Genomic DNA, 23,269 nt, shown 5'->3' on the forward strand with positions numbered 1-23,269 from the left:
TTCCTTCTCTTTCTCACTCATTCTCTTCAATGTCACAAGTAAAATCTGCCAGAAAAAAATGAAAGCTGTGGTGACACAACAAGCTGCATGTATTGCATAACATTCAAAAAAAGTTCAAAAAGTGTCTTCCCCTCTCCCATCTGCCCGCTCGTGAGACTTTTCTCTCTGTTTTATGACTGTGCACCAGTTACTGTCTTGCCATGTCACCATGGCAACCTCCCGTCTCTTCTCTTGGCGACACATTTTGTGTGTGCAGAGTGCAGTGCAGTCACTCCCTGGTACCTTTACTCTCAGTCTGCACCGCAAGAGTGTATTTGAGTGTTTGTGTGCTGTGTGTTCAATGAGCATGTCTGAAGAGCTCCTTATCTGTGGGCCCTTGAGATCCATATTGTCTGTCTCTCTCTCTAACACACACACACACACACACTCAAACACACACTGTCACACGTACTGTCAGATCAGAGCTACTGCTTAGAGTCGTTTGAAGTCTGGCATGAGAATTAGGCTGAATTAGGCAGGCAGCAGATGTTTGGTATTCATGCCATCTCCTCTCTTCAGCTGGAGTGCACGACACAGCCTCAGGTTTAACCAATCTCTCAGCCACACTGGAAAGCCTCGGTCAACCCCCACACTTGACCCCTGGCACCCACCTCTCACACCTGACACTCAGGCGCTCAGCCATAGAGACCCCGCCCTCCCAATCTGAGCACCTGCCCTTTTGTTCTCTTCATGAAGCTTCGTGCTTCTCTCATCGTTCCATCACCCGACACTCTGCTAGCCTCGTGACTCACTCAACAGCACACCTTTGCTCACAGAACCCCACAATAATTGTATGAACTCAAACAAACCTACCCTGCACTGCCAGGATGGTTGCCAAGTTTTCAGTGTCAAAAAGAATCACTGCAGTGGGTTAAATGTACTCATTTGACATTGAAAGAGTCATGCCATTGCTGCACATCATATGGTAGAAGTTATTTTGACAAACATCGTGTATAAACACAACTCTTCAAGCAGCCATGCTTTTTGTAGTCACTCTGGTGCTGCATCTCGCTCCAGGGGCTGGATACTTCGAAGTCCAAATTACTAAACCAAATACCTCGTGGCAGGCTGACAAAGTCTGTCTTTTTTCAAAATCTTCTGCAAATACAGTTGAGAAATATCCCCTTCTTTGGCTAAAGGAAGCAACTAATGTATCATTTGTGGTCTCCAGTACCCTGACCATGGGGCTTTGGCATGTGTTTCCTCAAAACAAGGCTGCTTCTCTGTTTCACTGCAGGTTTAATTTGCTTCTAGTCGTGATCAGTTCTGCCATTATACCCTATCAAATTATTTAGTTAAATGCTTTTCAGAGATCTGAAAGGATCAAATTATGCAGTTTTTCACAAGCAAACAAATGTTACTTGAGAAGTCAGGAGAATACGCAGAAATATGGTTTAGATTTTTCCAATATCTCATTTATCATCCTGTGGCTCCTCAGACTGTCAACCCCTGATATTGATCTCACATGAAAATACATTACATGTTGTATGAGTATGACTTAAATTTTGGGTTTTGTTGGGACATTTTTTAGCCTATCAGTGAAGAAACGGACATCTTTTGATTGAACAAACCTTTGGCATATCTGTACAGCAGTTTACTTCTGGTATATGCTATTGATCTTTTGGTAGTTGAAAGGGCACGTCTTGTAGATGGAATTATTCCAAACAGGACCTTCTAAACCCACCATTAGTTTTAGACTCCCGTTTGCGGACACACAAGTTCAGCCTGGCCTTGTGGTTCCACCTTAATGTGTCTCACCAAAGTACACAGCCCCTAAAATGTGGGACACAGCACCTCTTTTCTGGTTTTAGTCTCATTGCTGCCCTCTGCAGGATGTCTTCATGCAATGCAGTCGTCCTCCATCTGTTTCATAATGTGAAAAGTGGAGGCCTTGAGGAAAATGTAAGACACAGAGGAAAAAAAAAAGCATAGAACAGATACATGCAATGTGAACCTTGTGGTTATAAGAGTGCCAGTAAAAACTGCCACATTTGGAGCTCGTTTCTTATATTGCGCTCTGGAGAAAACATTGGCTGCTGGTTCCGGAGCATCTCTTCAGTAGTCCCCCCCCCTCAGCCTCGACATCCCTTTTCCTGTATCGCACATCTTGCACATTGAGTTGTACCGCTGCCAGCATCCAGCAGCACACACCTGGTCCCTGAGCCCCGCCTTCCTTCACGCACGCAAGCATCCACAACAAACGCACACCCATGTTGTCACGCGTTCTGTCTCGGTCCCTCCGTCCCTCTTCGTCCCCGGCCTCCACCTCCACGTTCCACCTCACTGTGACGTGTGATAGACCTGCCATGTGAGACTCACGCTACTGTCCTTCTCTCCCCTCCTCACCCACTTCCCTCCTATCCATCCCTCTACCTCCTCCCACCCTCCTCGTCCTTCTCTCCTGACCCCACCTCCCCTCCCCGTTCCTCCACCCCTCGTCCCCACACAGAGAATGACCAGCCATCCCTTGTATGGTTTGACAGAGGGAAGTTTTATTTAACCTTTGAAGGTAAGTTTTTCTCTGCACCAGGGTAGCGTGCACACTATTTGGAGGCTCATTTGTGCAAGCTTCGCCCCTCCTCTGTCCCGCCCCCCCTTCCTCCTTCCCCTTTTTCTCCTCCATCAGCCTAACCCACATCATGCTATCTCCTGGCTGGGCTCCCTCATATTCAGTCAAATATGCAGTGGTATAATCTTCCTCTGACTTCTTTTCCTGTCATTGTTCATTCTCATTTCATCTCTGCTGACCACCTCTCGTTCCCTGAAGAGTCATCATCCTTCGTGTACTTTACTAATCACTTTGTCGTCACTTCTTTTCGTGCTGGTTTGGTTTTTGGTTTGATCTGTGGGCCCCGCTGATCTTCTTTGATCTCGTCAGAGTATTTCAGCTATATCTGCATGTCTGGAATAAGCATGCACATCTCTCTCAGTCTTTTCTCTATGTCTGCCTCTGTCTTTTCTTTCTCATTCAGCTATGCCAGCTCAGTTTAAAACAAAGATCAGTTGGTAATGTCATGAATTTGAGGGAGATATTTGAAGTAATTATGTTTAATTCTACAATTTCACAGTCAAAGAGCAGAGAGAAATGGGAACATCCTCGACACACATACTGTGCTGTTTTCATGCCACCTGACTAACACCAGTATCGGTTCTCATTTCAAATAGCTTCATTTCATCTCATCACTGTAGTTTGCACAAGTTTTGTTGCTCATTTCATTCACACACTGATAGGAAAAGTATAGAGTTCTGGTTTGGGAGGTGGAACATATTTGTATTAATGACACTCGTGCATTTTTATTCTGCACTGAACCTTCTGTACGTTGACGTCAGATTCATTTCAGGACTTTGATTGTGATTTCAGAGCATCTCAGACTTTGTCTATAACAGCCAGAAAAGGATAGCAAATAGCAACAATTAAGCTCAGTGGATTTTTTTAGTCAGACATCTTGGTTGCATGTGTTTCATGCCCTATTCAGACAAGTTTAATGTGTGTTTATGTGTCGGTGTGTTGCTTCTAGGCTGCTCCCGAGGGCCCAGTCCTCTCACTATGGGAGCTCAGGACACGCTTCCTGTCGCCGCTGCTTTCACAGAGACGGTCAACGCCTTCTTTAAAGGAGCCGACCCCAACAAGTGGGTCGTCACACATCCACACACATCATGTCTTTACTTATTACAGCAGAATTCACCAGTGAGGATCACAGAGTTTGTATGTCTCCTCTTTGTGGCTGATGGGAAAAGAGTGTTTGTCTAGTTTGTATAGCAGTACGTAAAGGATAACACTGGAGCTTGTGACAGTTTAGTAAATTTGACTCAATTTAGCATCTAAACGTAGCATATAGACACTTACTAAAATGTCGACTGTAATGTTGATGTAAAGAGATAGTTATAGGGTATATTTATGTTTATCAAGGTATTTATCATCTTTACCAGCTGTATAAACAGTTGTTACTGGATTGATTTAACAGCCTACAGGCATCACTGAACATGCTCAGTTTTTGTGTTTGCACTGTCTTTGATGTGGGTTGAGGAGCTGAGAGGAGTGAGCTGATGGTTTAAATTATTGATTTTGTGCGTTTGTGTTGATGTCAGTGCTTTAATATTGTAATAATGTGTGAATCATGGTTTACAAAACTTTTAAGACAGTAGCTCAGACACAATGAGGGATAAATTAAGATTGTTTCACTTCTGATTTATTGTGAAAATTGCAGAGGAGAAAAAAGAGAGAGAAATCAACCAAGTAAGCTTGTGATGTATTGGTACACTGTCTCTCCCCCCATGACACTCTCCTCGTCTTCCTCTCAGGTGTGTTGTGAAGGTCATAGGTGAGATGGTTTTGTCGTTTCCGGCGGGCATCACTCGGCACTTTGCCAATAACCCGTCCCCTGCCGTCCTAACCTTCAGCATAACCAACTACAGCCGACTGGAGCATGTGCTGCCTAACCCCCAGCTCCTCTGCTGGTAATGACACCACCGTGAACTCACCACCTCGCTCTTAGAAAACAATAATAAACGCAAAAGTTTACACTGAAGGCAGTGTGTCAGGGAAGAAGTGGAACCTAACCATAACTTTTAGCCTTCTCATATGTGTAGTTCAAGTCTGAAGGCTTTATAGTCTCATTTTTAAAATTCCCCTTAATGTTTAACAAGTTCTGAGTGTTAAAATTTCACTAAACTTCATTAAAACCAAGTCTAATTTGTGTGGTTTACTATACATTTTACATTGTATTATTAATAACACTTTCACGTATAGAGCGCTTAAAGAGCATGCTACATGTAACACATACTCTATGTTCAATTTGACTTTGCAGCAAGGTCCTCTTAAGTCACCTTCTTGTTATGTAACGGCAGCATATTGTTCAGAACATTTCAGTGAGATATTTGTTTCCACAGGAGTCCTGCATACTACACCTATGAAATGTAATAGGAACAGAGTAAATGTCGCTTATATATTTTGTATCATAAACAGGAAAAGGCGTTTTGTGGGAGGAAAAAAATGTATAAATTAATTATTAACTTAAAGAGGAGTGCAAGCACCGCGGGGGTCAAAAGATCATAAGACCATTTAATATATGATCTGGCAGCAACATAGTAGTAAATATATTTTTTATTTGATCATAGGCACCTTTCAGTAGGTGGAGCTATATTGTGTGTTTGCAAACTGGTAAAGTTATTTCAGAAGTGGCTCATAAAACATTTGTAATCCCATATGCTCTGTTAATAAAAACAAATGACCAGCGAGGATGAGACAGACTTTAGTGAGACAGTGATGCTGACTGCATGTCGAGTCATCACAAGGTCATCAGGCTTCTCTGATAAAGTACTTTGAGCAGAGTTCAGCTTTTTTTTTTTTGTTTGTCATCCTCTTCTGAGTCATACTGCACTTGTTGTAAAAAATAAAATAAAAGATAAACCACCTACTGAAAGCATAAAAACTAAATGTGAAATAACCAGAAATCACATTGATTACACCACTAAAAACACATTTTTTCACACCAGATTAACTGCTGTATCCTTGTGATTCGTCTGTGAATTAAATTTGTCAAATGTTTGTTCCCTTTCTTTAAAGTTTGCAACAAATAATGTCCAAGTTTTCCTAAAGTCCTAACTAGTGCTAAATCAGTGTAAACCTGACCTGTTAATGGTCATAATTAACATTAAAATACGCTGATGAGTGCCTGTGAAACTCAAACGTGCAAATTTTCATTAATATTTAACAAAAACAAGTTTGTTTTTCTGATTAAACAATGTTTTCATACTGACCTGCTGCAGAAAATTTCCACTTTACATAATGTGAGAGAGTGTTCACCAGGTTAGAAAATCAACAGAATCATGTGAAATATCTGTATTTTGATCGTGCTTTGCTGTGTGCTTCCCCACCAGTGACACCACCACACAACCCAAGGCCGATGCCAAGGACTTCTGGGTGAACATGCCAAACCTGATATCCCATTTAAAGAAGGTGGCAGAGCAAAAGCCACAAGCGACGTACTACAATGTGGACATGCTCAAGTATCAGGTCAGCTCAGCCTTTGGTCGTAATTACAACCCTCAGATCTTCCGCTGTTTCACTGTAAAGTCGAGTCAACTGTAACTGATTTGTTAGGGGTGTCTAAGTAATGATCGGCGACATCCAGTTTTATTTATTGTGTCTATCCATGGGCAGGTATCTGTGCAGGGCTCCCAGTCGACTCCTCTGAACCTGGCGGTGAGCTGGAGGTGTGAGCCCACCAGCACTGACCTGAGGATAGACTACAAATACAACGGGGAGGCCATGTCGACGGCGATGGCTCTGAACAACGTGCAGTTCCTCGTCCCTGTCGATGGAGGAGTTTCAAAACTACAGGCTGTTTTACCTCCTGCTGCATGGTACAGTCTGCAGTGTTTCTAGGATTAACACGTTACATACAGCTAATCAACGAAACAGGTCACATTTTATAAAACTCAGATATAAACCAATGGAAGCACTTGCTGAGCTTCACATTGGCTTGTATCAGCTTCATACCTGTGATCCAGCTGAAGCATATACTTGATGTAATAGAAGGACTAGACATAAAATGACATATTTTAAAACTGTGTAGCAAATTTGGGAATCGTAGGCAGTTATTTACTTTACTATGATGGTCTGCTTCACTGGTTTTCTGTTTTCTCTTTAATCCTAACAGGAATGCAGAGCAGCAAAGAATCCTTTGGAAGATCCCTGATATCTCACAGAAATCTGAAAATGGAGGTATCGCAGTTTATTCATTATTTAATCATTGTTAAAAATGTAAATGTGGGTAGGGCTTGTGGCTATGGATGAGAGTCCTGCTTTCAGTTTATATCTATGACAATTAGATATAATCCTGAACTTTAATAAGGACATCTTCAGGGCCAACGATGTTTAGAGCCTTCATCAAGATTTGGCTTCTGGAGTCTCCCTAAACCAACTTCAGGCCCCTTCACACCGTGTGATTTTCATCTAACTGAGACCAAAATTGAAAACCATTAGAGCGATACACTGAAATATTCGAGACATGTTAACAGATGGAACCTTGGGAGTCTTGGCAATTAAATATAATATACCGCAATAATCAGACGGTGACTGGAAGTTGGGACAGCTGCTACCTCTAATCAAAATGCAACATCAAATGATGCAGAAGATACTGGCTGGCATGACAGTAGTGCTGCTTTTTGAATACATTTTAGGGGAATATAAGCAGGCAAATGCACAAACCAAAATGGAGGCAAAAGGAACAAAAAGTTTGCAACTTTGGAAAGAACTAAATTTAGTGGAGCTGCAATTTCAAAACAGCCTGATGACATGACTGTTTTTTATATACTGTCTATTTATTTTACTGAAATTGCAGCGCTACATTTCACTGATCTCTGATATCTGTTAGATTGTAATTGTACAGTCTGACACCAACTGGGAGCATGGTTTTATTAAAGCCATCTCTCACACTGTGACATGCAGCGAAGTTACAGAATCACCAAGAGTCACCCAGAAACTCAGCTCAAACTTAAATGTACTAAATCCATTTTAAGACTTGTGTGACCTTTGTGTGATATCAGAGTTATCCAAAGCCCTGCTAAAAAGTCTGTACACGATGGCTGTTATCAGGGCAAAAGCTCTAGAAATACTGAAAATAAGACCACAGATCAGAACCAGAATGTAGAAAGAGACTCTGAGGTGGAAAGAAAAATAGATTCCGCCTGACTGGGAATATTATTTGACAACACAGAACTAGATTTATTACCAGCAGCCATGGACGCAACTATTCCTGCTACAGGGGAGAAGTTCACTGCCTGATGTCCCTCAGAACAAGGTCTGCCTGAAGTAACCAGCGCCCCCTTGTGTCTGGCAGCGGTGTTACAGTTACTTATCACCGCTGTGACGTCTTCCTGCACTGTGGTCAAGTGTAGTATTGTGCCAGAGCTTCTCCTATTCCCGAAGGATGAAATAAATTAGTGTTTACTTTTAGCTGGTAAGGAAATAGTATGATTTGGTCATCAGGTATGACAAACTGAATTTTATTGACCTGTTTCATGGAACACAAGGCAGAAAGCCTCCAGGACTCACCTGCTGTTCAGAACAGCAACACTAAACTGGATTAGGAATTCTCTTTAAGATAGAACAGACCTTCTGATCAGTTTAATGCTGCTTCTTAGGCTATTGGTTGTTCTCTGATGTACTCGGTAAAACAAAGTGACCTCTGATGAATCTCATACACTGCTTATACGTCAAATGAACACTCAGCAAACATTTTGACATTCAACAAGCACTGATTCACTGAGTAGATCCGTCCTCTAGAACTGCTACCTGCATTTTTCATTTTGTTAAATTGGGACCAGCCTATTTTCTTGAAGTTTTGAACCCATCCTCATAACCCCTTTTAAAATGACTCCCTTCCCTCAGGTGTGGGGTCGTTGTTAGCGCGCTTCCAGCTAACAGAAGGTCCCAGTAAACCAGCTCCACTGGCGGTGCAGTTCACCAGTGAGGGCAGCACCCTGTCAGGCTGTGACATCGAACTAGCTGGACCCGGGTACCGCTTCTCTCTCGTCAAGAAGAGGTTTGCCGCAGGTCAGTCTAATGTCTCAACATTTAAAGGAATTTTCCAAACCAAAATGTTATCAGTCACATCTTAGTGCCAGCTGATGGCTTTGCCAAATTGTCAAGCGGATCCAACCTGTCTAACCCTACACTGATGCTTTAAATTGTTTGTTACAGTGCCGCATTTATTAAACGTAAAACAAGTTATCATCCAATATTGTAGAAAATGTTTCCAGTTTTGAAAATTTCTATTTGATATGTATTAATGCTTAGATTGTTTAAGATGAGTATCTTTGATTTTGCAAAGTGCGCTCAGCTACTCAGGGGTGTGAGTTCAGAAAGTTGAAGCTTGTAAGGCTTTACTGAATTTCCCTTCTGGGATAAATAAAGTATTTTTCACTTCATTTCATTTTCATTTAACCCTTTATAGGGCACTCCTTGAAATACTTGGAAAATGAAAGTTTCAGCCTGAGGGTGTTATTGAGGGATATTTCAAGATATTTTTACTTTTGTGACTTCAAAAAAAAATGTTGCAAATCAAGATTAATAAAGTTACCATATATGAAAAAAAAAAGGAATTGAAAGAAAAAATAACAAACTGCAAAAAACATTTATTTAGAAACATTTTAGTTTGAGGTAATGACACTTTCACAACCAGTAACAAAGTATCTATAAAGTGCTTGGCCAGTTCATTTAGTAACATTTCTCTTGGGGTAGTGGTGTTAATGGCTCTAATCTCAAATCAATCAAAGTAAAGTTCAATGCAAACCAGTAACAAAAGCGCCTGGAACACTTGTTTAGTGACATCTTTCGTAAGGTAGTGATATAAAAACTAAATCAAAGTGCACATGGTTCTTTAGCCTCAAGGAGAGGCACAGGGTGGACATATTGAACGTCCAAGGAAGTTACCAAATATGGTCACTTGCCCCATAAAGGGTTAAACTTTGAAACTGAAAAGTCTAGTAAAATTAGAATTAGAAATGATATTGCAGTGTTAATAGTATAGTAGCGCACTTGTAAACTGTAAATATGTGACATGCTTGTGTACATAACTTCCTTACGTTTGGCTGCTGTTTTCTAAATAATAACATTTGTTACATTAAAGAAACGAGGCAGCGTCCTTTATGTAGCCTGAGACGGGAAGATTACTGTGAACACATCGTAATACTTATAAATGACCCAGATGAACATTTTTTAGAGATTTTAGTGACTGAATGAAACTTTGAGGGAAATTACACCCTTGTGACAGCAAGTCCATTAGTAGCAAACTGTAATTATGGGAGAATATTAATGAAAACTAGTAAAACATCACATTTCATTGTTAGGAAAAGATGCCAACTAAAAACAAAGAGCCATAGATGACTACATGAGTGAATAATGACATTGACGTCTTTCAGGAAAATACCTGGCCGACAACTGACCCCTGCTACTGAGCGCAGCGCTCTTGAACAAATCGACTGCAATGGACTGAGGTCGACACCGAGGACAGAGGACAGACCGACACCAGACAGGATCTCCATTAACCTTTTCTGAACCCACACGACAGGTCCGCAGCCTACCCAGCAGTATTGTATAACCTGCATATAGCATTGTGGAACTGTTTTAGGTCATGTAATTATCGTATTTGTATTCATTTCATAACATCTGTATTGCTGCAGTTAGACACCTGGGTTCTTCTCTCCTCTAAAGTCTGTGCCTCTGTCTCCATCCTCCTCTGTGTGGTGGTGTTTTTAAAAGTTTCACTGCAGCTGCCTGACCCGAGCCATGGACGGAAAGAGCACCGGGCAGGTTTTAACTCTGGATGACTCGTGGTATATTGTCCTCGGTCTGGAAAATTTGGGCCATAGAACTATCCTGGAATAAGATCTTTGTGGTCAGACATGCACTTCAGCCTCATTTAAAGTTAGATCATGTAGAGCTGAAGCAGGGCCCATGACAACACATAGTAAGTTTATTAGCACATAAGACATCACTGATCTGTAAGTACTCCTTCTGTCAAGGTCCGGGCTCGAAGCCTGAGACAGCTGTGCTTACTGTTTTGCACTGACGGCGGCCATCTGTGTGACAAGCAACCACTTTAGCCGACACGCAAACTGTTGTCGCAAAGTGTTAAATCAAAGTCGGTGTTTCTTGTTGGTGCTGATCACATGAAACACAGAATCGAGTAGCGACACATAACTAGATTTTCCAAGCGTCACCTACTGGTACTACAGGGTCACATGACTTTGGATCGCATCCTTTTTATTACTATAACTGCACCGATTAGCCAATCAATTTTATTTCTCTACACACATACACGGCGAGAGGTTTTCAGCATGTTAGGCAGCTGCAATGACAAGTCAGTTCACTGGTTGCAAAATAAGAAAATACGTTTTCCCGTCAGAACAAAAGAAGTGTACAAAGTGTCATTTTAAATCAATAATATGTATCTTAAAGGGCGTTTGGTGTTTTCCTCGTATCGTCAGATAGCCTTTCTGTTGTTCCCAGGACAGCAGTGTTAGACTCCAGAGTACATGACAGCATTCTATTTTTATTTATTGATGACAATGATTTGTTGTATAAAACATGTGATTCTGTATATGAATAGAATTTGAATGGTATCACACAACTCAGAACCCTTAAAGGTATAAATATTTGAATTCTCTCTCATTTTTGTTATCTGTGTAGTTGGGTAACCTGTGTACAGTATAAGGTATAATTTTTGAATTTATTTCAGATATAATTTTTTAACTCAAGTGCAACAGAAGAATTGAGCTATATATGGGTGGGGAGGGGGGGAAGGGGGTAATTTAATGAAAAAGATAAATATCTTCCTGGATGCTGTGTTATGCTTTGTGAAAGCAGTGTTAATGTAGTTAGCTAAACCATGGGCAAGGATCACTTAAAAGAATTAGTTTGACATTTTGGAAGATGCTCTAGATGTCTCTCTGATATCTGACGGTTAGCTTAGCATGAACACTGGAAACTGTTAGCCTGGCTGTGATTGACACTTTCCAGCGCCTCTGAAAAAATCTCTGATTCATACGTCGTGTTTGTTTGGTCTGTACAAGTATCTGGCTGTATGGATTCCAGACTATAACATATGTATTTAGAATTTTTGTATGGATTGCCATGAAGTGTTGTACAAACATTCATGTCCCTGTGATGATGAAATGCAGCCACTATGGTCATTTTCTCTAGCGCCACCAGCAGGTCAACATTTCAATTTGTCCATCGCTTTGGTTTAACAGCCGCTTTTAAAACTGACAAACTTCCCATGAACCACACGTGTTTAGTGCTGAGTAGCTAATTTAGCACGCTAACATGCTAAACATTAGCATCATTATGATGTTAGGACACCGTCGTCGTTAGCATGTGCCTCTAAGGGGCGCTAGCAGCTAACTGTTGACTCTTCATCCTTGTTTACTTTTGGACAGAGCCAGAGTAGCTCTTTCCCTCTGATTCCAGTCTTTATGCTATGCTATGCTAAGCTAGCTGGCTGCTGGCTTAGCCTCATATTTAACAGTGATTTTTTTTTTTTTTAAATAAGACTGATTCTTGACAAGAAAATGAATGTGTGTTTTCCACAATGTCAAACTAGTCCTTTAAATACGACAGTTACATCAACAATCAGTTTCTCTCAGTGATGAAGAAGTGTGGTGACCACGGTACCCTTACTGGAACAGGATTTGTTTACTGGGACCAGCTTGTTTCTTTAATTCAAACCTCATTGTGACAAAACAAAAAGGAAACATTGATCCAGCACTGTCAGTTCCTTCATCTCTACCTTCAGCTGCTCCTCAGCTTTGACTGTGGGTCACCAGTTAAGCTTCCTACCTGCTTCCATTCACCTCACTGGTACCTGAACTCCCTGATTATATCATGAGCACATCCCCATCATCCAGCCAGCGCTTGAATCCATGGCTTTATTTTGCATAATCGTAATGGTCTCTGTGAGATGACATGATTTGAATGAGGTTGTGGAGCAAGGTTAAGTTGACCAAAATGCTTTTTTTTTTTTTGTATTTTATGTGTGTGTACCCCGACAGTCAGTCCTCTGTTAAGGAGAATAAGCTGAATATTTTTAAAATGGATAAAAATGAAAAAATATATTGTTTAATGTGAAAAAACACTGTGCTGATGATGTTGAACTTCCTGAATGCTCTGACACTCAACATGAAGAACAAAAAGTGCGTGTGAAGTGTAGCCGAAAATCTCTGTACTGTACTGTATGTCGGCACTCTGCTAAATGTAACCAATCATAGTCCTTTCAGATGTGTAGTACGAGCATCTTAGGCTGAAGTTAGTGCAAAAAGACACTTAATCTCACTACAGTACTCCTATTCAGTGATGTAGTACTTTTAATTGGACTTAGTTTTTAAGTATTGTTCTTTGAAGTCTGGGCTGTGCAGTTAAAATGAAAATCTTGACCTGATTCTTAATTTTCTCGTACAGAGCCAGACTGAGAGGAACACTGAAGCTGCGTTTTGTTGAAATGACGCCGTGATGGATGATTGGTGCCATTTAGCTCCTGGTGATACATTTGTTTGGTAACATTTTCCTTCAGTCTTGTCGGTCGTTCGTCCAGCTGACTGATTGACTCAACATGGCTGACAGGACTTTGTTACCTTCTGGGTGACTCTTGAAGCTACCGGTGCAACAGTCACTACAGCATTATCTACAGAGGCCCACCGTACACATCCCCCCAACCGTTTTAAATTACCACTACACAACGGGTTGCTCGTCTTTCAACATGAAAGGCAAAACAACACTCTTTCATTGTTAGTTGCTAAAATATTGTTTTCATCTTTCAATAAAAAAAAACATGGATCAAAACTTGTATTTTCCAGATTTTCATCTCTGTGGTGAATTTGTCCTTCAGTAACTCCTTATTGCATGCAGCGCATGCAGTACAAGGTGGGGCATCTACGATGATAGATAGTACTGAAATGACGTGTTGTGCTGAGTGTCACTTGTGTTAATGTTGAGAAGAGAGCAGGGAGTATGTTTATGTGTGCTATAAGTCAGAATGCTTTTTGGTTCTGTACCGTTAACCTCAAACACATGTGCAAGCTGTTTGTACAGTACATAACAATGCTAAGATGAACTGAGAAACTTAGTTTGCTTCTTTCCAAAACCAATAAAAGTTATAACTGGATGACTGTGTTTGCAGTTATATTTGATCATTGTGAGTGATAGTTCTACTGCATGCTTTTTGTTTCAGCCGTGTTGGCAGCTGGCTGTAAGGATGGCAGTCCATTTAAAAAAGGCTGAAATATCTCAACAGCAATGGCCTGGATTTGTATGATTCAGGTTTTCATGCTTCCTAAACTTATCCTGAAGAAGAGCAGTGATACAGTAAACCCTCTCCAGCAAGCAGACAGCTGGAAATGCTCAGTTATGGCTTTCACGCATCTTCTAGCAAACTTTAGATTATGTATTACATATTTTACATTCTGAATTGCCCCTAGGGTGTAAATAAAGTTATTTGAATTGAATTGAATTGAATAAAAGCATACCATACAGACATGTAAACAGGTAAAACAATGTCAAGAAACACCTCCGAGAATATAAGCCCTGCGCAAAAACATTTATTTGACAAAAGTAGTGAAATTACACAATACAGCTCAAGTTTCCTATAAAGACAATAAAGCAGAGCTGGAAACTTTTACAAACCTGCAACCCTGTGGATGCTTGCTACATACATACAGGACACTGAGACATCTTTCTTGGGAGGTAATACAGTCCTGCACCTTTTAACGGCATCTCATAATCAAATCTATATTTACGGTTGCACGTATCATCCAGCTCAGAAACACGTTCACACATGCTCCAGTGGTCCACATTCACACCAGCAAACCTTCCAGCTGGGACCAGTGATTGCACTGGCAGCATGTGATTCAAATTCTACTGTAGTAAGCCAAGACGGGGGGGAGAACATTCTGGTCGTTTTTTTTTTTTTATGGTCACGTTAAGGAGGAGAATAAGCAGCAAAGTGGGGGGTCTTCATCAGCAGAGGAAGGTGAGGTCGCTCTTCCTGCAGCCCACCTGACAGCACACGGTGGTCAGTATGTTGTTCATGTCCCGTTTGGTGAACTCGGAGCCTCGGCTGCTCAGGCTCTCCAAGCTGCTCTGCTCCCCCGTAGGCAGACCTGGAATGGACAAAGCAAAGCCAATGAGGAAAACGAGCTCAACCACGTGTGACATCACTCATCAAATCCTGCCACTTAAATGCATTCTGTTTGATTCCAAGTATATTTTTTGACAGTTGTTTCCAGGAGCGTGATCGACGAGCGACTGTTTGCAGATCAATCCTGCGTAATTTATGTCCGCGCTCCCATTAAATAAGGAAACTCCAAATGACTGCGCAGATTAACTCGGTGCTATTTGTCTTCTACAGTGTCACTTTGCTCTTTCTAATCAGCACGACTGATACGTTAACTGGGTTTATTTGAGTGTGTCGGCCAGAAAGAGAGAGAGAGGCCGCCCGAGGAACAGCCGGTCGCGGCCTTTAATCAGTGATGTGTGGCCTCCTCTGGCACAATCAGGCCGAGCAGCAGACGGCACGACGCTGACGACACCTGTCTGCCTGCACACCCACTGCTGCAGCTGTAGCCACACGATGGATGCTACTCACATGGGCCACAGCAGTTTGGTTGAAAAGCTATGAAAACATTGCAAAAAAAAAAGTTTTATTTTCAATTTAAGAAACTTAGAGAGACACAGAAATGCCCCTGTGAGGATGGGAGGAGGACTCAGCAGCACAGGTTCAAACTGTGATGCATTATTTTTTAAAAGGAAGTCACTGAAAAATGACAGGAGACATAAAGAAAGCAGAAATACACCATAGACACTGACTCGATGGGTTTTAAATAGGATCATTATGTTGTTGCACATTTCATTACATATTATATAACCTTGCACACTCTTGGATGATTCATTTGCACATTCCTGCACACTGAAAATATTTTTACTACTTGTGATTACATATATTTGCTACTCTTGTCTTGTAACACACACTGCCTACTGACTTGTCTACTTTAATGTTCACTGTTTTGGATAAAGCACCAAGTCAGATTCCTCATATTTAAAAGCCTACTTGGCAATAAAACAGTTGCTGATTCTGGTATGTACTTTAACTGGAGAATCCAAAGTTTAGGCGTACAAAAGAGAAATTCTCAGACTTTTTATGTGCAGTGGGAGTCAGCTGATGCAGAATATAATCACCCACCAAGAGCTTCATATGGAAGACCTGCGTAGTCTAGTGCAATTTAGTACAACAACACTGCCATGAAGTGAACTTTTATACCTATACTTCCATCCATCCATCCATCCATTATCTATACACCGCTTAATCCTCACTAGGGTCGTGGGGGGGCTGGAGTCTATCCCAGCCGACTTAGGGTGAAGGCAGGGGACACCCTGGACAGGTCACCAGTCTATCACAGGGCCACACTTAGAGACAGACAACCAAACACACTCACATTCACACCTACGGACAATTTAGAATCACCAATTAACCTCAACATGTTTTTGGACTGTGTGGGAGGAAGCCGGAGAACCCGGAGAGAACCCACACTGCACGGGGAGAACATGCAAACTCCACACAGAAAGATTCCAGTGCCCCCACCTATACTTTATAATTAATAATAAAAAGAAAGTTAAATTATCAAAAAAGCAACTAAAGTAGATTTGCTGGCAGAGCTGATTGCACAAAACTGCACAGATGCTACCAATCGAGGGAACATTTTAGAGAGGATGATGTTAAAGCTGCTAGAAAGGAAACAAGGAGGGGAAGCTGTGCAGTATAACAGAAGGTCTCACTAAGGTCACGATCTCTGTTGACAGAAAGACCTGGCAAAAGAGTAAAAAAAAAACTGAACAGAGAAGCAGAGGATCAGCCTTCATCTTATTCTGTCCTTCCTCGTGCAAATACAATGAGCTCACATAGAAAAACAGCATGTGATCAGTAAAACTCTTTAGGTTGTGAGACTGTAAAGTTTTCTCACCGTCCATGTCCGTGTCGGTGAGGAACCTCCTCCAGCGGGAGCCTCCGCAGGTGTAGACCACGGCCCTCAGGAACTCCCGACCGCACAGCTTCACCGCCTTCACATCCGCCCTCACCTGGTCCACACACACCACTGCGCACAGGAGCAGAGGAAAAACCACCAGAGCACGCATGCTGGATGTCTGGCCGCCTGTTTTGAAGCTCTTCGTTGCTCTTCCGAAACCCACTGCAGCTCTTCAGTGTTGCTTGATCTTCTCTCTGACTTCACGCTGGACTGATGCTCTGCTTGCATCTCCCTGCATTATATACCATCCACCTTTCAGTTCATCAGTGCTGAGCATCTCCCCACCTCCCTCTGACTGGCTTATCCCAGTGACACACACACACACACTCTTCTTCTGCTTCCGGTTATCTCCAGCATCACCAGCTGTCTGAGAGTGACTTGTGGCCCTTTTACAACCCTCAGCTGACAATCGCATTAGATGAAGTGCAGCCTCCTCAGCCTCCCTCTGATTACATGATTTAAGGCCGCGATTGCACCGACCTGCACGGCCAATTAAGGGGATGCAAAGTGATTTTCTCCTGCGGTCGGACAGATGTTTGGTGTGTTTACGACGCTCTGATGACCTGCTTGTCTTTCACTTTACAGCAATTTGGGCCATATGAGAGGAAAAAAGTCAATGTTGACAGTCCATCATGCAGTCATTATGGTGCTGCTGATGGTGCGATGTGATATTTCAGTTGGATCATTAACAGTGGAGGTCCCACTTAGGACGTCTATGAAAGGACATGCACGTCTTAAGTGGGATGTTTGTGTTTAGCTGGACATCATCTATTGAAAACAAGGTAGAAAAAAAAGCAGGTTCTCTCAAAAATGCAGTGCATGTGTGCAACACATGAGTACTGTTAAGAAGACTGGACACAGAAATATAGTGTTAGGGTTACTTTTGGATACAAAATAGCAGCAACGTCTGAAGGAGATGATCAAATGTTCTGTTTCCTGCAGGCACATTACACGTTTAGCTGTTTTCCAGAATAAGATTGGACCAACAAGTGATTTTTCAAACAAGCAATTGAACTAAGCAAACTATTTACAGATTTAAAAAACATAATAGTGGCTCATGTCTGTCTCTAAGTGTAGCCCTTGTGATAGACTGGTGACCTGTCCAGGGTGTCCCCCTGCCTTCGCCCTGAGTCAGCTGGGATAGACTCCAGCCCCCCGTGACCCCAGTGAGGGTTAAGCGGTGTATAGATAATGGATGGATGGATAATAGAGGATGATGCAATACAAAATAACACATCATCCCAAACTGATTTGTATATTACAATATAATCAAAACAGCATTTAAAGGTGCAAACACCACTGATTTACTATTAAACTATCAGCCTGCAGCTGCCCTCAGGTTCACTGGCAAAACAAACACATTAGACTTTGGAGAACAGGCGGTGATTTTAGTTTTCACTTTCCAGACTTTTTATACCAGAGGTCAGATTCGTGAATGTAAAATTGTCTCTGAAATAAAAGCAGTGGCACAATCAGGATACTTCATTCTGTATATTTATGCTCACGCACATGAAACTCCTTGGTTTAACAAATAGAGCAAAACTCACAAAGAGTGTAATTTAGTTTAACGTTGTTGTGATTTGAACAATTCAAATTTTTTATGGAAGTTTGTTCCTCAGATTTGATAAGAATCTAGCAGAGAGTTACATGTGTGGGACTCTGATCTGATGTCTATACTGAATATGTGTGGAACATATTCAGTAGTGATGCACGATATTCAAATTTCTGGCCGATACCGATATCCGATAACCGATATCCGATATCCGATATTAAGATTTCTGATATCGCCGATAACCGATGTCGACATTAAATTTTTTTTTCAAACCAAAAAATTAGTATAAGTAAGCACTGTGAGAACGTGAAAACTATTCAAAAGAAGCCCAAATTAGACTACATAGTCTTCTTTATTACGTAACAAAAGTAAAACATATTTTAACATATTTAACCTTCAAGTCCAGGAACATTTCAGTAAAAACATCTGTGAAATAGCAGCGATATCAAATGTCGAGACGATGGCGCTGATGTTAGACAATCACTGGTTTTTCATATCGGCTAAATATGTTCATCGGACCGATAGATGGGAAAAAATATTAATATCGGCCGATACTGATGTGGTCGCCGATATATCGCACATCCCTAGTATTCAGTATACAAACTATATAAGTGGTGTTTTAAACTACAGCCTTTGCACTTCTGGTTTTCTTGATGTACTTTTTTGTATGTAACCTCTTGACGTGCAAATGTTTTTTAGGGGGGATGTTTGTCTTCCTGGGTGGGTTTAGATATTAAACCACAGATGGCCTTATAGAGACGGTCAGTCTACTGAGGTGCAGCTGTATAAATCTGAGTGTTTTCATTGTTCAAAAAACTCTAACCTCACAAAAATCCATGTAGGGATCAAACGCTGTCAGTCAATAAACTATTTAGTTTGATTAACAGGAAGTGTGCCGTCAACCCCCCTTGTTTTCATTCATCCTCTCTCCTCAGCCCTGACGTCACCAGCTAACATTTCATTCCTCTGTCAGCCCGTCAGCACCGTCCTGTCAGACGGATGAGGACGCCTCCAGCTTCCAACACCTCCAAGTACAGTCGCCGTATTATCACAAGTTCATTCTGTCCTTCTAAAATACACACAAAAGAGGTGGCAGCAGCCTCTGAGTTTCCCCGTCAACAGATTCATGATGCTAACAAAGACCATGTGATATGACTGAAAGCTGAGGAATAGCTGGTAAATGGACCTTCGGTTTCACTTCTAAAATACGTAGCAGAGTTTGTCATGTCAAAGGTTTTTATTCTGGATATACTCTTAGTAAACACTCTTGCTGTCTATCGCTTTCACCCTGCTCTGCTCTGAATCACCACTGACTTAAACAAGTCGAAAGTTCAAAGTTGTTGGGTCATGAATTTCAAAAGCTGAATTACAACACTGGGGCATTTTATTGTTATCCCTGTCTGGATGTTTATTCACTGCTCTACTTAAATCTGAGCCCGAGTCATTTTAAATGGTTGTTTTGTGAGCTTTTAGCGACTACACCTCCTCACCTCATGTGTGAAAGGAAGGAACTGTGTGTTAATGGCTGCAATCAGATCTATCTATGGCTTCTTTTCTTATAATGAACTCAGCTTTGTAAGAATGCTGATGCACAGACCTGAAGAGGGGCAGAACATGACCCAGATGAGCCAAACGTCAGAGTGGACAGTGTGGAATGTATAATTTATTTTTCTACATATGTTTGTGCACAGTGGAGTAAATGTAACCTGGAACATCCACAGCAATGAAGGCCTCAGCTGATGAGCGAGACAAACCTCAGACAGGAGCCGTGTTCGTGCAGATACCAGATTTGATGGCAGCAAACTGAGGAGCAGCTGAAGCAGAGATGTTCCCTCCCATTGCGGTCGGAAGTAATTATCTTCCATCAAATTAAGAAGCTCCTACGTGTTTTCCATCATCAGCAGTTCAAGGCAAAAACGGTTGAGATTTGAAACATTTTGAAGGTGATTAAAATGACTTTCACAACGTTGTGGCCAAAAGTACATGGACGCTTTCTCAGCTTACAGTGCTGTTTTACACAGAAGTAAACTTTGTAGAAACACAAAAACACGGAGCCCTGAAGGGACGAGCGCTGACTTCGAGTCACCCAACATTAACAGCGGATCAGCTGATGCTCTGGTGGCTCAACAGGATCAGATCTCTGCAGCCACACTTCAAAATCGTATTAAAAACCTTCTCTGGAAGCTTTTAAAGCACCAAAACGACAGCCTTTTTGGCAAATTGTTTTATTTTTTTGTCCCCTTCTGCCTGGAATCCCCGAGCCTGTCTGCCCCCTCGGTTTTGTCCTCATTTGTGAGTCTGTTTGAGTAGCTTTGTTCTGTATTTTAGAATTTGATTGGTTTTGTTTTCCTCTGTTCTTCAATTTTTTTTTTAGGTTTTTCGAGTTTCACCCCCCTCGTAATTCAGTTTGGTTTTCCTGTTCTGTTCTTCCCCCCTCAGTTTAGTTTCCGCACCTCAGTTTAAATTCAGTTTTTGTTTAATAAATCTTTGTATACACCTCACCTGCCTGCCTGCTAGATCTGTGTCTGCACCTGGGTTCCCTGATCCCCCATCGCTTCAAAATGTTAAAAATACTGATGATAATCACTTAGTGGAAAACTAGTTATTTCAAGCCTAATAGGGATTACAAAAAATATTTGTGCCATACGTTTACATATGGTGTAGACAACTGTGCACACTTGTTTTTATGTACTTCTGCTATTAATCTAAGTGAATTCATATTATGTTGTGTAACGTCCAGCATGTCCAGACGAGAGAAGTGAGGAGCTGAGCAAAGGTTTATATGCTCTCCATAAGTTTTTAACAATAATATTAAGGATCAAGAGTCTATTGGGACTTTTTTTTTTTTACCCTGAGTTTTGCCTCTCAGGCTACATACAGGTTTCCCAACGTGAAAGAAAAAAAAAAAACAACTAAATTCCTTCTATGTTTTTCACCTAAAATACTACATTTAGGAATAAATCAATGCTGTTTAAGTTAAAAATTTACATATAACATAAGCATTAAATAACATTTATATTATTTTAAATTAGGTGGTTTTGTAGAGTTAGAATGATTTACGCAGCATTACATGTTTATGTCATTATCGTGAAGCTGCCATCCAGCGACATGATTACTGGTCGATGACATTCACTGTGTTTTTTAATATTTTGGTTTGACTTCACAGAGTTCCCATGGCGTACAGTAACTAAGGACATTTACTCGAGTATTGCACTTTAACACAGCTTCAAGTCCTCTTTAACTTTCAGTATTTCTTCATTAATAGCACTTTACACGTTTAGCTCCACTGTATTTGTTTTAATAGCTTTAGCCTATATTAATTTTGCAAATCTTGATTTTAAATAGGAATTGGAATCAACCAGTAAATGATAATGTCACACATTGCATTTCATTGTTATGTATCAGTACATTGTGCACAATGAACAGAACAGAGGTGGAGGATGTGGCTCCACGTTAAGATTTCCACGTCCTTTTCCGTCAGAGAAGTAAATGTACTTTTTATTGCAGGTTACATTTGTTAAAATAATACTTACGCATTAACATTACGAGGGTCACAGGGGGGGCTGGAGTCTATCCCAGCTGACTCAGGGTGAAGGCAGAGGACACCCTGGACAGGTCACCAGTCTATCACAGGGCTACACTTAGAGACAGACAACCAAGCACACTCACATTCACACCTACAGACAATTTAGAATCACCAATTAACCTCAACATGTTTTTGGACTGTGTGGGAGGAAGCCGGAGAACCCGGAGAGAACCCACACTGCACAGGGAGAACATGCAAACTCCACGCAGAAAGATCTCGGATGTCCTCACCAGGACGCGAACTGGTGACCTTCTTGCTGCGAGGCAACGGTGCTAACCACCGATCCACCTTGCAGCCCAACATTAACATTAGTTAATTTTATAATGTGATATAATGTACTATACTATTCTCAGACAGGACATTTTGCATGAAGACTTAGGCTTCGGTATAATTTTGTTCATACTTGTGAACATTTACTGAGGTAACACGTTTACATTTTTGCTTGTAACTGAGTATTTTTTTTACATGATGGTGTTGCTGCATTTACTTTTACATGGAAGTGGACCCACTCACTTCTGGAACCAAACCCACTGCATGAACGTATCACTGTGTATATTTTTACGCTGCATTTCTCAGAAAACCTCCAGCTTCATCTTTGTGAGAGTAAACTTCTACCTCTATGTTCAGTCTATAGCCTGACAGGAAAACGTGATGCTTGCAGATAACATCCGTCCTAATGGGATTGTTCATATCTCACAGAGACATTCAGCCGCCCTTTTCTCTGAGAGCTAAGTCTTACAAAGAGGGCCACTGGATAAATGGATGAAACAGGCACAAACCTAATTGGCTCAGGAAGACATCAGTGTGTGCGTCTGAAGCTGTCGGGCTGGACGCTCATCTCCACAGCGTCCACCTGGAGGAAGACATGTGAGTCCAGGTGCCTGTGTGTCATCGACTGACTGAGGGAATAATGGTTCAAAATTGCCGGCATAAAACACTATAAAGCCCGGAGAGGTGCATTAACAGAGTCTGCAGCACCGTATAAAGTCAACAAAAGGCAAAGATGACATGTGATAGTATAGCACATTCAATAAAAACCCATCGATTGGACCAAAACAGCATCAGATATTTTCCCAGATGCTGACTGATGGCAGCTGTCTGTTGTTTGCCTGTAAAACTTTATTTTAAGAGCACTTTTTACTGAAAAAACACAAAGCGAACGATGACAGCAAATAAAAGAGAGCATTCTGCTTTTACTGATTTCCTCATATAATTCTCCTGTGTGTTTTTTTTTTTTTTTCAATGAGTGGTTATCTTCAAAACGATCACAGAAAACACCAGGCTATGTAGGGCAAACTCCTTCTCTGTTTTATCTTGTCGCACATCCCCACATTGATCATTATTGATATCAATGAAGTGACAGGCGCCATTTAGTCATCATTGTCCTCGATCAACACAAACAGCAGAGACATCGACTCCACAGCAGCAGCAGCAAAATGCACAGTGAGGTAGATCGGATGTGGATTGACTGCTTTTGATTTGTGTTCTTCTTTATTTTGAAAATTATTGTA

General features: G+C 41.3%; 2 protein-coding genes across 3 annotated transcripts in view; one reads left to right on the forward strand and one right to left on the reverse strand.

Moving 5' to 3' along the window:
* sgip1a (SH3GL interacting endocytic adaptor 1a) overlaps positions 1-13,706 on the forward strand; it is a 66,994-nt gene extending 53,288 nt beyond the window's left edge. For both annotated transcript variants that reach the window (XM_008302453.1, XM_008302452.1), the window contains 8 exons: positions 2,489-2,548; positions 3,558-3,669; positions 4,342-4,497; positions 5,920-6,055; positions 6,203-6,405; positions 6,702-6,766; positions 8,435-8,599; positions 9,967-13,706. In XM_008302453.1, coding sequence (XP_008300675.1) covers positions 2,489-2,548; positions 3,558-3,669; positions 4,342-4,497; positions 5,920-6,055; positions 6,203-6,405; positions 6,702-6,766; positions 8,435-8,599; positions 9,967-9,989 — 920 coding nt within the window. In that variant the 3' untranslated portion in view covers positions 9,990-13,706. The remainder of the gene's footprint in view (positions 1-2,488; positions 2,549-3,557; positions 3,670-4,341; positions 4,498-5,919; positions 6,056-6,202; positions 6,406-6,701; positions 6,767-8,434; positions 8,600-9,966) is intronic.
* Positions 13,707-14,119: 413 nt separating this feature from the next.
* Positions 14,120-16,861, reverse strand: insl5a (insulin-like 5a). The gene is made up of 2 exons (XM_008302454.1): positions 16,558-16,861; positions 14,120-14,700 (listed from the first exon to the last, which is right to left on the reverse strand). Exons 1-2 carry the CDS (start codon positions 16,727-16,729, stop codon positions 14,558-14,560), a joined length of 315 nt encoding a protein of 104 aa, XP_008300676.1. The 5' UTR covers positions 16,730-16,861; the 3' UTR covers positions 14,120-14,557.
* Positions 16,862-23,269: the final 6,408 nt, after the last annotated feature.

Source organism: Stegastes partitus, unplaced genomic scaffold (assembly GCF_000690725.1).
Source record: "Stegastes partitus isolate 25-593 unplaced genomic scaffold, Stegastes_partitus-1.0.2 Scaffold1819, whole genome shotgun sequence".
In the NCBI taxonomy this organism is placed as follows: domain Eukaryota; kingdom Metazoa; phylum Chordata; class Actinopteri; family Pomacentridae; genus Stegastes; species Stegastes partitus.